Source organism: Nannobrachium achirus (assembly GCF_963921795.1).
Source record: "Nannobrachium achirus genome assembly, chromosome: 20".
NCBI classification, from domain to species: Eukaryota; Metazoa; Chordata; class Actinopteri; order Myctophiformes; family Myctophidae; genus Nannobrachium; species Nannobrachium achirus.
In genome coordinates this window covers 11628926-11644232 of record NC_137827.1, presented here as the reverse complement: position 1 = coordinate 11644232, position 15307 = coordinate 11628926, and the positions used below count along the sequence as shown (strand labels likewise).

Genomic DNA, 15307 nt, shown 5'->3' with positions numbered 1-15307 from the left:
TGAAAACTTTTTAACTCTCAGTTCACATCTAAAATATGAACCCTTGTTGTAAAAAAAAAAATGTGTCCTTTAAGATTCCTTTTTTGTTGTATTGTAATTATTTTTACGGATTATGAATGTGTTTCTTTTTAAACCCAGTGTGCAGCACAACCCTGTGGGTGGGCCAGGTGGACAAGAAGGCCTCTCAACAGGATCTCACCAACCTGTTTGAGGAGTTTGGACAAGTAGAGTCCATTAATGTAAGTACAGCTGCGGCCAGCAGGCCACTGTGACCTCTGAAATATTAACCCGTTTAGGCCTAGAATTATTGACTGCTTTAACCAGTGAAAAATAGCAGATATACAAGCTCCGGTGCCGCGCTGCGAGCTTGTAGATCTGCTATTTTTGAAAAAAGACGTGTGCAAATCTTTGAATATATGCATTTTCAAAGCGATCGTTTGTAACTCAAATTTTGCTTCTGGGGGGGGGGGGGGTCCCTGGAACTAAATATTTTGAGATGCGGGTCCGTGGCCAAATACATATCAGTTTGAGGGTCCTTGACATGAAAACGTTTGAGAACCACTGACATAGTAGTCTCTCAAGAACAGACTAACTGAGCTCCATTTAAGTGAAAAGGACCTTTTCTTTGACGATGGCTGGCCAGATTGCTGACATAGAAACATAGGGTTTTTCAAAAAACCTTAGAAGGATTCAAAAGACACTTATAGAATCGGGTCAAAATTCAAATTTTCACGATTTTTCAAAAATAGCAGATCTACAAGCTCGCAGCGCGGCACTCGGTGCCGTGCTGTGAGCTTGTATATCTGCTGTTTTTCAATAGTTAAATTATAAAATAATAATAACGTGTACCCGTTCTAAATAGGTTTAATAACCTCTCTTTGTGAGATGTGAACACTGTGTCATTAGCCGTCTCCGTTCTCTCTCCTCTGCACTCTGAAAACGTTCTCTCCCCCATCGCGCGTGCCCTCTCTCTCTCTCTCGCCTGCCATGTTCATTTTCACATTGCTGCTCCTCGTCCATTAATCACCGCTCCGCTGTTAACTCGTCTCGTCGCTTATTAACCTGGCTGTCTCTGTGTCTCCTGCCCTTCCAGATGATCCCTCCCAGAGGCTGTGCCTACATCTGCATGGTGCACAGACAGGACGCGTACCGCGCCCGCCACAAGCTCAGCACCGGCTCCTTCAAGATCGGCTCCAAGGTCATCAAGGTATACACAGCATGTCCCCCACCTCCTGCCTGTGTGATTTGATTTGAGCGCACGCACGCATGCACGCACGCACGCACGCACGCACACACACACACACACACACACACAGTACCACTAATATGATTGTCCTTGTACTTCAGCAAGGTCACACCTTTAAAGCGATTACATTAACTGCCGTGTTCTCTCTCTCTCTCTTTTTTTGCTCTTAACCCTATCTGGGAGATATATATTTGGTTATCGTGAACAAAAAACCGTGGTCTGTTCAGATAAATGCCCTTTGAGATGTTTTCTTCCCCTTAACATTCCTGTGTGTGTGTGTGTGTGTGTGTGTGTGTGTGTGTGTGTGTGTGTGTGTGTGTGTGTGTGTGTGTGTGTGTGTGTGTGTGTGTGTGTGTGTGTGTGTGTGTGTGTGTGTGTGTGTGTGTGTGTGTGTGTGTGTGTGGTCCAGATTGCGTGGGCTCTGAACAAGGGAGTGAAACAGGAGTACAAGCAGTTCTGGGACGTGGACCTGGGCGTCTCCTACATCCCCTGGGAGAAGGTGAAGATGGACGACCTGGACGACTTCGCCGAAGGCGGCATCATCGACCAGGAAACGGTCAACGACGGTGAGAGAGAACAAAAAAACACTCCAGTCATATATTAGCCAGGGGCATAGTTCCGCCGATTTAAAATCACTCCAATACGGAACTAAAACTTCCTATGATTGGCCGCTAGTTGCGCTGTTTTCCCCCCCGGCCGATCGCAAGAAGAATTGTTCTCCATTGGACCCCATTCATTTTCCCCTTTCGTTTTCTAACCTTAATTAACATTTTCATAAATACTTTGTGGTTCCTATCACTAGTTAAAAATTGCCTTTCAATCACGATTATATGCGTTTTATGAAAATAAGGTCCCATTTATGTTAAAATTGATGATAAAGTTGCGGGGGGCGTGGCCAACTAAACTAATACCAGCCGGCTGTGTTCTTCTTCGTGTGCTGTATTTCGGGAGGCTCCGACCACATTCTCCCATGTATCCCTGCGGTTGCACGTGACCGTTGGCAGCCAATAGCATCCTCTAGTGCCTTTACAATCTATGATGGCAACACCCATGCCAAGGACCCATATTGTGTCATTTGCGCTGCATAGAAACCAATGGCTTCGCTTTGTCCATATCTTTTATACAGTCTATGATATTAGCCCCATATAGTACCTCACCCTCCGCTGGCGATCTGTTGTTAGCTCCGAGATGAGGTCCTATGGACCCGTTGCGGCGGGGATCACCCTTTTCGCGAAAACATATATTCAATGGTAGTTCCAAGTTCCCCGAGTAGGATTTTCCTTACACCAGCACATGAAAAGTATACGTCGGGGTTGGAGAAAATGGTTTGAATCACTTATTATATTGAATCACGTGGAGAGGTTCATAGGACCTCATCTAGGAGCGAACAACAGATAGCCAGCGGAGGGCGAGGTTCTATACTGTATGGGGCTAGTCTTACCGATGTCTCTGGTTGACATTGGCACATTTCACTCGGGTTTAAAAATAAACAAAAATTGCGCTACATTGCGGATGCTTTTTTGAGAGTAAAAAACTAAAAAAAAAGAAGAAGACATGCATGACATGCATGATCTGGGCAGATTGCCCCAGGAAATGTGCCAATGTGAACCAGAGACATCGGTATATGGCAAACACGAACATTATGCTAGTAAATACACACGTAATGACAAGCCTAATGCAAACACTGTGGATTTTATATTATCTAAGTGGATGTTGAGTCCCTGCCCAGTCACTCACTTGTTTTGTTTTGTTAATTGATCAACATCCTTCCAAGAAATTGTCTTGAGGGAAACGCCAAGTCAGAGATTTAGATGTGGTGCGACGTTGGTGCAGCGGTTAGTGGTGCATGTGCCCTTCATGCTGAAGGTTGAGTGGTTCAAACCCTGCCTAGGCCCACGTCAGCAAGGGGGAGAAGACGACAGCCACCTCATGGCCTCCCATAAGCAACAAGACATCTGGTGAAATAATAATGTCGTCAACCAATCATCATCAATCACGAAAAAAGAAGATATTTAGATGCAAAAACCTATGCAAACAATCCAGCATGAAACGACAGAGACTGACCCAATATGTCCATATATGGGCATTCCCAAATATGGGCTTAATATTGATGACTTCAGGGATCTCCATATATGGGCATAAAAGGGACAAGGACGGAATTAATTTGCAAGTGTGACTCACGTCGCGACCACCACACTGGTTATCATGAGATGTCCATATATGGGTATTCCCAGATATGGGCTTGACACTTTGACTGCCAGAATTATTTAATAATGTACATTACTGCCGTCGTGTTTTGTAGTGTATTTTTTTTTACCAGATTTTCGAGGGCTCCACAAACGCTCCATGTGTCCATTATATCACTGGAGACGAACGTTCCTTTCTGTCACGCGTGATAGAAAAATAAATACAACTGCGTCATCCGTGAGCGAGTTATGGTCCATAGAAAACGGGTAGTGTTGACCAAACACGCAATCTGGGACTAGAGGTGAAGTGAACGGACAGCAGGATTTCCCAACTACATTATTTCCCGATGCATCGTGGGAAACTGAGTCATGTTCTGCAGGTTCATACTAAATGCCGACCTACGGTCGCAATAACTGCTGTAGAGGAATGTTTTCAACAGTCTCCTCTCCTCTCCTCTCCTCTCCTCTCCTCTCCTCTCCTCATCTGATCTGCAGAATGGGAGGCTGCCAAGCATGCAGAGGCAGCCAAGGATGCTCCGAGCAGCCAGCCAGCCGCTGCAGAAGCCTTGGTAGCATCTCCTGCCCAGACTGAGACCGCCTACAGCCAGCAGGTCACCATGATGCCTGTTCAGGTACAGATTCTCACCCACAAGCATATTCAACGACGAGTGGCCTGTATTAGCGATGGGACGATATGAACATTTCATATCACGATTATTGTGGCAAAAGAAATCACGATTTACGATATTATCGCATTAATCAAAATCCATTTTCCTGGGGCGGAACATTTGCCAAAAAATAGCAGATGTACAAGCTCACGATGCGTTGTGAGCTTGTAGATCGGCTATATTTTGGCAAAGACATTTGATAGAAAGTGAAAAAAGACTGTATATTATAAGTATCTTTTACCAATTATAGAGGGTTTAAGTGGTACTGAATATGCAGCTCTGCAAATTAAAGGTGAATTGATCCCAGTGCATGACGGAGGACGATATCACGATATGTTAAATCTCCACGATACGATTATCGTGAGTGTTTTTTTATCACGATAAACGATAATATGGCTTATCGTCCCATCCCTAGCCTGTATAAATAATGCATGTTGACCCAACAACAACTCCTCTCACTGCTGCAGTGCAGCTGCAGAGGGTGCTGCTTATAAATAATACATGTGATTATTCTCTTTAATTGTACATCCGTATCGGTAAAGCCAAACAAGGGCAATGTTTTCTGCTTTTGTCTGTCGGTTTATACCCGATGGCATAATCCAGTGTGAAACGCGACACCTGATGTCTTCCTGTGATTCTGCGTAGTAGCCGTGGTTTGCTCTAGTTCAGGGATCGGCAACCCAAAATGAGCCATATTGGACCAAAAAAACTAACAAAAAACAAATCAGTCTTAAAAGCCTTATATAAGCCTTATAATGAAGGCAACACATGCTGTAAGTGTATATATTAGCTATATTGGCCTACTATCAAAATGACTAAGTAGGCTACAAATACATAATGAGCGTTCATGATTAAATGTTTATTTTCCCTGAGCACATCCTGGAGAGAATGTTGACATGCAATATTTATTCTACACATTTTTACAGCATTGGAAAACTTTAAGAATGTTTGTGTCATGTCTGTCCTCCTACAGAAACCATATTAAAACAAAAAAATATATATTTCCCCCCCATCTTTTTCCATTTTCATACATTTTTTAAAAAGCTCCAGGGAGCCACTAGGGCGGCGCTAAAGAGCCGCGGGTTGCTGACCCCCGCTCTAGTTAGTGTTTTAGACTCTCAGGTTTCCCCTTCCTGGGGTTCTTTGTTTTCGGGGTCTCTAATGGACATGCTGAGTGAGGCCAGGATACACGGGCAGTGTTTGTTTGGACACCGGCCGGGGCTACGAGTGGAGCTTGGCTCCGTCACACCACCACAGACTGTTTAGACTGAAGTCTTGTTTAAGCTGCTGCCGGCTAAACTGTTGTGGATTAGCGCGTTAGGCAAACCATTTGTTATCAGTCTTTAGGGTCGAGCCTTGACAAAGCCCCCCCTTAGCGGAATTGGTCTGTCAAAGCACTGATCGTCCTTGACTAGTGTCCGGTTTGTAACAGTTTGACAATCTAAAGTTTCCATACCCTGAACCATATTATTTACCTGCCGAAACATAGTATTTTTTTAACTCTGCATCCCATAATAAAATATTGGCACTTTTGGCTACAGTGTGTGTAGCCACCTTCTTATCTCTTGACCACTATTTAGTCTATGTTTTTACAGTTTAGGCATTTAGCAGACACTCTGGATACAGAGCGACTTACAATAAGTAAGGTAAAACATCAATACATCAACATCAGTGCATCAAATGCATAGAGATATCAATCTAGACAAAAACACGTAGGTAGGTAGACCGAGCACCTAGTCAGTAAAAAGCTTTATATAAAAACCTAAGAAAGAAATGCTATGTAGCTTTCATGTATGGTCAATGGGGGGTAGGTGAGCTACAGTAAGTGCTATTAGCCGGGGAGCCACTGGGCCAAAAGCTCAAAGAATAGGATGTTACCTGTGATGTCATGACATACTTTTAATTTTTGTTTTTTCTATTAATTTGGTCATCAAGGTCCACAGAATGAGAGGCCTGCTCTGCCGGAAATCCTGCGAAAAAAAGTTATGGCCATTTGTATATTCACTCCATCGACTTCAATATACAGGAAAGAAACACACCAAAAAAAATATGCTTTAAGTAGCATGTGAGAGGTCAAACTAGGGGTTCTTGATGATTCTGAATCCATTGCAAGCATTTGTTTTGCATGAAAAACATTCCTTTGGCTAGAAAAAGGACCAAAATAAAAGTGAAAAGTGATGACTCATCACTTTTCACAGGTTTGAGAGGCTGAAATCTAACCCAAGGAATGTTTTTCGTGCAAAACAAATGCTTGCAATGGATTCAGAATCATGAAGAACCCCTAGTTTGACCCCTCACATGCTACTTTTTTTGGTGTGTTTTTTTCCAGTATAGTGAAGTCAATGGGAAACTTTTTTTCGCAGTATTTCCGGCAGAGCAGGCCTCTCATTCTGTGTACCTTATTGACCAAATTAATAGGGAAAACTACAATTTGGAGTATGTCATGACATCACAGGTCCTCTCTCATTTTGGCCCAGTGGCTCCCCGGCTATATGGGCCTAGGTGGAGTCTGAAGAGGTGAGTCTTCAGCCCACTGCGGAAGCTGTGGAGTGAGTCTGTTGACGTGATCAAACAGGAGAAAGAGCAGCACTATTCATCTCTCCAAATGCACCCGTCTCTGTTAGAAACTCTAGGGGTGGGCAGCTTTGATGATAGAGAGGGCCACTACATTTTCACACTCACTCCAAAGGGCCACGATGCATATACATAGCAAAAATAGCCGATCTACAAGCTTTGAGCTTGTAGATCTGCTATTTTTGCAATTTTTGAATTGGAATCCCGAAAAGTAACTTTTTTTTTTCCTTCTTTTGTTTTAAAATTTCAAATGCATTATGTTCTTATGTTAACTTTATGAACTTAAATACAAATACATTGGACATAAAAAAAATACAATAACATTTTAATAATAGTCATTTAGCTACTAATATAGAATTAAAGACGGTAATTTTTTCCATGTTTGGAATTGTAACAGCTGAAATCAATAACATATCAGTACTCCAATATTAACCATTAAGTGAAGGTTGCCCATGTATGCCCTGTATGATCATTTTTCAGGTCATTGACTCTTCATGCTTTCTTTCCTTCTCTCCTTCTCCCCTGGTCTTAAAGCAGCTGCCAGTGAGCCAGGCTGTACCCGCCGCTGTGGGCCTGGTGCCTCCGTCCTACCCCGTCTCCATGGGCATGCCCCCGCCAGGCTTTGGCCCGCCTCCGCCTTTCATCAGGGCAGGATTCAACGCCTCGCAGCCCCCTCCAGGTAAACGCCTCTCTATAAGCACCATCAAATATTGTTGCCTAGTCCAGTGGTTCTCAACCGCTTTCAGGCCGCGACTCCCAAAATAATCACATTTTAACTGGGGATACCCCCAGTAGGGTTTTTGGATGTCAATGCGCAGGTTTTCAGCTGTTATTTTTGTGTCATGACTCCATGGTCTTCGCCTGTATCCGAAATGCTTAAACAGTGATGTCATTACGTGCGCATCTCGCATCAAAAACTCATTCAAGTCACCCAGGGACTCATTCATGTCATGGTCCCGGGGATCCGCCTCCATTGGAGTCCATGTTAAAATAATTTACCGCGTTGCGGTAAAAGAAAAAGAAAATGTCCACAGACACCACCATTGTTCATGGGTGAAAGCATCCTACTTTACCCTACGTTAACACAAATAAAATCCACGTAGAAAGTCTTAAACAGGCGATAGAAACGTCAATGTTTTGATTCCACCGACGTCCGACGCCATTTTGCGTGTGTAAACTTTATATTGAGGACTCATAAAACATTTCTGGGACCCATTTGAATGACCACCTGTGGGTCCCGGGACCCATTACTTTGAAAACCTAGTAACATCACTGCTTAAATCTTTTCCTCCTCTTGGCCTGCTGCTGTGCTGCGGCGTTGTGTTGTAACTTGATCTGACTCAGTCTGACCGGCATCGTGGCTTTTTATTGTGCACTGCACCGGCACCAGGTCTTTATTTGTCAAAACTTGGGAGAGATATCTTACTACCCGATTTATTCCCTGCTGTGTGCAGATTTGTGCGCACAGCAGGGTTGTAAGAAGAACTGCACATCGTGTGCAATTTTGGGCTGTTTATCGTCAAGGTCATAAATTCCTGCTTCTGAGCATGTAGATCTGTTTTTTTCACAATAGAACTGTAATGTAAAAAGTGCTTGTCAGGGTCCCCAGTTCAAATATGATTATTTTGGGGGTCACGGCCTGAAAAGGTTGAGAACCACTGCTGTACATAACTGTCACAAAGTAACCAGGCTGGTAGACAGTGATAAGGTAAGTGACCAAAGAATGACCACGGTGTACTTCCTCTTCCACAGGTTTCATGCAGGCTGCGCAGGCCGCAGGCATCAACTCAACTCCTACATGTAAGTACATAGAACTATGTTGTTAACCGAATTAACACTATAGCAGGGGTCTTCGACAGGGGGTTCGGGTCCCCTAGGGGGTCCTCAGAGTTACTACATGGGGTCCTCCAAATCTTTGTGTGATAGAAACCCTTTTTCTCCTTTTTTATATTAACCACTTGAACCCTAGCGTCCATATTCTGAGAACTTTAGCCAAAAATAGCAGATCTACAAGGTCACAGCGCCTCGTGCTGCCTCGGCGAAGAGGTTTGGTGTAGAGTGAAAGGTCAAGTTTATTAAGTATTGATGGTTCAAGTGGTTAAATATCTGAAAATACAAATTGACATGAATCCAAAATACACCAATGACTGTGCTGTCAAACGATGAAACTATGAATCTATGAAAAGGTTGTGGGGGTCCCCGTTTCATCTCTCGCTCAATTAAGGGGTCCTTGGCCTGAAAATGTTGAAGACCCCTGCCCTATAGCTCTCCCACTTTATTTTCCTTCACAAACGACACATTTAGGACTTGGTCATACACATTTTTATTTTTACTTCAATCCATGACATTCCTTCCCCTCTCCTCTCCTCTCCCAACCCGTACACAGCTCTGGTTCAGCAGCAGCAGCCCTCGGGCCAGGACAACGTGAAGGAGGGTCCGTACGGAGCCATGGTCAGGGCTGAAGGTAGCTTCATGCCTTCAGCCCTCCCTGGGGCTGCTGTCTTCAACCCACTGGGAGTTCAGCAGCAGCAGCAGCAGCAGCAGCAAGCAGCCGCCAGCGGTGATAAAACACCGCAGTCTGCCGACGGCATGGACGCTGCGGCAGAACTCACTCTGCAAGGTGAGCCAAATGACTTGCTTTTAATCTGTCCGATTCTCCCCTCGTTGTGGCTGTGGTGGATCTCAGGGTTATTTATGTCCTTCATAAATAACGTCTTTATTCAAATTAACTTATTTTTATTCGTATACGAGCAGTGGTTCTCAAACTTTTTCCGTTGTCGAGGACCACCGAATTGATATTTGTTTGGCTGAGCTGACCCCCATCTGAAAACATTTTGTGCCAGGGACCCCCAGAATAGCAGATTTTTGTGGTTAATTAACACATACTGTAGGGTGCCCAGGATTATTCAACATTTAATCGGCAGATGCCCATGGCAACCCACCATTTTACTTTCTTTTGAAGTCCTGGCAAAAAAGTAATCAGAGTAAATGTAATCCAAGTATGTCCTGTTTATTTTCACGTCAGGACAGTTTTCTAACAATCGCGGGCATCGGTGCTTTTGTAACAGCCGGTAGAGAAGGACCGCATTTTAAACATGAAGGTGATTTAAAAGTTAGATTGGAGAAAAATGCATGTTTGTGCAGCAGCGTTACACTGATGTGAATGAGGGAGACAGACTTCCCGGTCATGTGATCTCGCGCTGCATTTTGGGAAATGGAGTGTTTTTCGTCACTGTGGTAGCTTTGTACAGTAGCTACATATTAATATAGTTTACTGTACAACACGTCAATGGGCACAGGGACACGCGTGTTGACAGTTGTGGACCTCCAATGAGTTAAAGTGGTTAAAATGATTGTGATTTAGCTGGGACTCTTATCTTGACCTCTTCTGTTATGTGCTCCTCTCTCTCCCCAGGCATGCAGAACGCTGTCCGCAGCGGCATGGGTCTCCTGGGCATGCACCCCCACCCGCTGCACCAGGCCGGTGCGGGCCAGAGGATGCCGGGCCTCATGCCCCTGGAACTGAGACCCAACCTCATGCAGCAAGGGGCCGCCGCCGCCGCTGCTGCTGCTGCGGCCGCCGCGGCCGCAGCCCGCTTCCCTCTCCTCATGCAGCAGAGCCTGTCCCAGGCCACAAACCTCCTGGAGGCCCAGGCCCAAGCTCAAGCTCAGGCCCGAGCCAGGGCTCCCTTCCCCCAGATGGACCCCTTCGGCCGGGCCCCCAACCCTCCCAACGACAGCCTGCAGCTCCGCAAGTCTGAAGACGAGCCGTCCGGCGCCGAGGAGGGCAAGGACCAGGACTACCGATTCCCTCCGCCGGAGAAGCCGGGCACTGGCCTCCTAAGAACCCCTCCGCCTGACCACAGGGAGCGCCACGGAGGAGGAGGAGGAGGAGGAGGAGGAGGAGGAGGAGGCAGGCCTGCGTTGCTCCAGACCCCCGGGACTCAGCCTCAACAGCCAGGGAGAACCAGCCTGGTGGGGCGCCTGCAGGCTCTGGCTGGTTTCACTCCCGATAGCCGGTGGGGCCAGACGCGCGGAGACTTTGACGAACGGGACAATATGAGAGGAGGAGGAGGAGGAGGAGGAGGAGGAGGAGGCTCCCAGGCTCCGAAAGGCTTCCAGGAGGAGCAACCCGGCCCGGGGCAGAACCAGAACTTCCCCAACCGCTTTGAGAACCGGCCCGGGGTACCAGCCGGGGCTCCGGCGGCGGCGGCGGCAGCGGGCGGCGCCGCCACCGGAGCAGTCGGGGGTCCCCCACAGCCTTGGAACCGCGGCGCTACCGGCGCCACCCCCGTTCGACAGTGAGCTGCATCAAGACCTGGACGACCGCAGGCGCGCATGGGACCGTCAGAGGGACAGGGACGAGAGAGAGTTTGACTTCAGGAGAGAAATGAATGGCAGTCGGGATCGCCATAGCCGCGAGAGAGAGCGGGAGAGAGACAGAGACAGAGACAGGGAGAGGGAGAGGGAAAGAGAGAGGGAGAGGGAGAGGGAAAGGGAGAGAGACCGGGACCGAGACCGCGGTCGCGACCGCACCAGAGAGAGAGACAGAGACCGTGACAAAGAGAGAGAACGTGAGCGGGAGCGCGGGGGCTGGACACCACTCCTGCCACTGCCCACGCCCCTCCTCCCCACCCCGACGCTCAACCCAAACCTTGCCCTGAACCAAGGCAAGCTCTTGGCGCCGCTCAAACTGAACACCCAGCTTCAGCCCAGGTATGGTCCTATTGCAAGACACTTATATACTTATATATTTTCGCCCCCTCTATTGTTGCACCTTCTCTTTATTGGTACTGTACTGCTCTTTTTTTTGTTTTTTTTGTTTCTTTCTTTCCTCTTATCCATTTTTTCTTACGTCTCTGTAACTTTGTAAATAACTGTATACTGCTGTGCTACTACTGGACAACTGAATTTCCCCCTTGGGATAATAAAGGTATATCTATCTATCTATCTATCTATCTATCTAGGTTCCCCGGCCTCCTCCTGCCTCAAGGCCAGCTCAACCTGGCCAAGCCATCTCCCATCATCCCTGCCCTGAACCAGGCCCTGCTTCGGCCTCCCATGAGGCCTCTTCTCCTTCAGGCACAGAGCCACGTAGCGCTGCCTGAGCCGCTGTCAGAAACCCGCGCGCAATCTCAGGCGTTGCCCCAAGCCCAGTCTCCACCCATGGCCCACAGCCCTCCCACATGTAAGTACATGAACCCTATAGCTATAGCTTTCCCACTTTAGCTTTCCCACTTTATTTTTCTTCACAAATGACACATTTAGGACTTGGTCATACAACATTTTTGTCTATGAGACTTTTAATTTTTGCTTCAATCCATGACATTTAGGGCTGTCACAATTATGACCTATTCGTCTAATCGCAATTATTTGACATAATCGCAATTGTTTGACATAATCGCAATTATTTTGTGATAATCGTCATAAACGTTTACATGTTGATTTTTTTTTTTTATATATGTTCAAACATTTAAAAAATAGTGGAAATAGCAGATCTGCAAGCTCACAACGTGTCGTTGTGGCTATTTCCACTATCAATGTTCTTTTAAAATGCAAAGTTGTCAAATATGTCCTTCATTTCTTTGTATATTTGGGTTATGTGCCATATCTGCCATGTGCAACTTCAAAGCCTACAAACCAAACAGCAATGTAATTGTCAACGACAAAAACACAATGAAACCGTCAATTGCAATTATTTGAGTGACGATTAATCGTCGCGTAAAATGTCATAATCGTGACAGCCCTGATGACATTTCTTCTCCTGTCATCCTTCAACCCGTACACAGCTCTGGTTCAGCAGCAGCAGCCCTCCATGGCGTCCTCGGGCCAGGACAACGTGAAGGAGGGTCCCTGCCAGGCCCAATCGTCACCTCCAACTGAGTCCTCCCATTCGTTAGCCCAGGATGCAGTGAAGTCACCCTCCATTGCCATGTCCTCTCCCCAGGCCCCCGACACCCCTCCCATAGCCTCACCGCTGGTCATGGCCTCTGCCCCGGACTCTCCCGTCGCCTCCCCGCAACGAGCCTCTGGCTTCCTCCCCGAAGAGACGAGCGACTCTCTGGCGGAACGGGAGGAGACGCCGCCGCCGCCACGGGAAGAGCAGGAGGACGAACCCCAGGAGAGACCCGCCTCGAACCGACCCCAGTGGCACAACGGACCTGGGATGGACTTGAACGCGTGCGCGGCAGAGCCCACGCCGGAGCCTTCGCCCGAACCCGAGTCCGAACCCGAGCCTGAGCCCGAGCGGGCTCCCTCACCTTCCTTCTCTCCCACTTTCAGCGCCTCGGCAGCGTCGCCGCCGCCGGGTCCGGCGTCGGACCCAGAGGAGGAACCCCAAGGCGAAGAAGAAGCAGCGGCAGCGGCAGCGGCCTCTCCTATGGACACAAACAATGAACAGAGTGAGCCCACGGAGGAAGCTGAGAGTCAGCCAGTGGTAGACACTGAGCGGACATAATCATCACTCAGTAGGTAAAAGATCATTTTGTAAAGTTGTCCTTTCTTCTCTGTACTCATGTCAGCAAACCCACCGCCACCCCCACCCCTACCACCACCACCACACCACGGGTGGGGACATGGTGGGGGGCGATGGGGCGATACTGACTCACACCCCATTATACCATTATACTGACTGATAACTTAAAAAAAAATCAAATTTATCTCACAAATATCAGTGTACTTAAAAATAGATGGCTCCACTACTATCTGATTTTAGATCAATTATGTTTGTGTTTTATTACTTTGTCCTTTTTCTTTTGACTTTTTTCTTTTTTTAGCTGTAATATGCCACCCCCCCGCCCGAATTAAATTAAGCTTGGTGAATTTTGATGAAGTTGCCTGCCAAAATGTTTGTAAATGGGGGATAGAGGTTGGGGTGGGGGAGAAACTAAAAAGAGCTTTGACCTTCCTATGGAAGTGAGTAAAAGAATCCTGGCTGTTCCAACAATGGATTGAACCTACATAGTCAAACACACAAGTACTTGAAGGAAAAAAAAGAAAACGGCAGTAGCTGCTGGCCTCTCTCTTGTCTCCTCTTCTTTTAAAATGCTGCTGCAACCGTTTTAAAAATGAATGCTTTCATGGTGTCTTCTACTCTTAATGCCTCCTCCTGTTTTCCCAGTAGAAACCAGTAGTCACACACACAGTGAGACCAGTACCAGCTGCTGCTGCTGCTGCTTAAATGGGGAAAAAAAGAAAAACACATAAAAAAAAGGAAAACGTGACAATGATGTATTATCCCCCCAAAATAAATGTCTGTGATTTGTTTTTTCCATAATCTCCGTGACTTTAAAAACCGCAAAGATTAACAAAAGCCCAGGAGGAGCCGAGAGGGAAAAGGAAAGAAATAATGATGGGGTGGGGGGATGTGTGGATGTTGGCTGCAATTTTGTTATTAGTTTGAAATAAACATGCTTTGTTTGTTGTACCACGTTGCTTTAGGACTGTGTTTTCTGATCCCGGACCAGTGGACAATAATAAGACTGATCTCACACCGATTTAGACTTCTCTCTCTCATAACTCCACGTTGTGCTGCGTTTGACATCTTTGTTGGATGCGACCATGATGGGGAAATATATAACTCATAGGTCTTTTTTTGTTTAATTTTAGTTTGTGATGCCTTTATTATAATCTCTTCCTGAAGCTTTTTTGCTGGGTGACTTGTGTTGGACGGACGGGGGGATTGTGCCTTTGATTTCTTTGTGAATGGATTCGCGCTCATGTCGCCGGCGGCAGCCACCCCTCCCCTGATTACTACTGGTTTGTGATTCACGCATCATGAGACTATTTCAGACGGGTCCATTCAACCGCACCGCTGGCCTGCACAGAGAGTTGACCGGCATAAGGGGGTCGCTGACTCGCAGTCGTATTATAGGAGGGACGACAAGTCAAATATACTCATAGTTCCTGTGCATGCAGGCCTGTAGCCTGGTCCCCACACCTCCTTGTCTCTCTCTCTCTCTCTCTCTCTTGTTCATTTCATATCTGTAGTGCATTTCTGTTGAGACATTCTATTCTACCAGGAAACCATTAGTAGTCTGCTGTTTTCTCAGACCAAAAAAATGTCTACCGCAGAAGTTGTGATGTTGAATAAAAGTTGAAGGTGCATCATTTTTTGCTTTATATACCCTCCTGTTGTCATGATGAAAAAAGCCAGTCAGGTGACTCCCTGGCTTGCGCGCACACGCACACACACACACACACACACACACACACACACACACACACACACACACACACACACACACACACACACACACACACACACACCCAATCAGGTGTGACACTGTGACTTCCTGGCTTTGCACACAGGGCCAGTCAGGTGACTTTCCTTGCACACACACACGACCATGTCACTGTAGCGCTGCTGAATCCTTAGCCCAGACTAAACGTATTAGTGTAACCGGTGTAGCTTTGATGGCTCTACGTTGTGATGAAGTGGTGACAGACCCAGAACTCTCTTTGGAGACGACACTCCTTTTAATTCTGACAGAAACATAGAAAATGCATGTCCCCCAGGCAGTTAGTGGCTTTATATACAGCATGGACTACTTTCTCGTTCAACACGGAAATACAGAAGGAAGGTAACAATACATAAAACACAACATACCTGACAGAGACATAGAAAATGCATG

General features: G+C 46.6%; 1 protein-coding gene across 1 annotated transcript in view; it reads left to right on the top strand.

Moving 5' to 3' along the window:
• Nucleotides 1-14730, top strand: part of scaf8 (SR-related CTD-associated factor 8) — a 63860-nt gene extending 49130 nt beyond the window's left edge. Inside the window, 11 exon segments of the mRNA XM_080751460.1 lie at nucleotides 139-239; nucleotides 1094-1207; nucleotides 1656-1812; nucleotides 3928-4064; nucleotides 7209-7353; nucleotides 8427-8474; nucleotides 9061-9294; nucleotides 10090-10963; nucleotides 10965-11390; nucleotides 11642-11862; nucleotides 12464-14730. Coding sequence (XP_080607586.1) covers nucleotides 139-239; nucleotides 1094-1207; nucleotides 1656-1812; nucleotides 3928-4064; nucleotides 7209-7353; nucleotides 8427-8474; nucleotides 9061-9294; nucleotides 10090-10963; nucleotides 10965-11390; nucleotides 11642-11862; nucleotides 12464-13131 — 3125 coding nt within the window. The 3' untranslated portion in view covers nucleotides 13132-14730.
• Nucleotides 14731-15307: the final 577 nt, after the last annotated feature.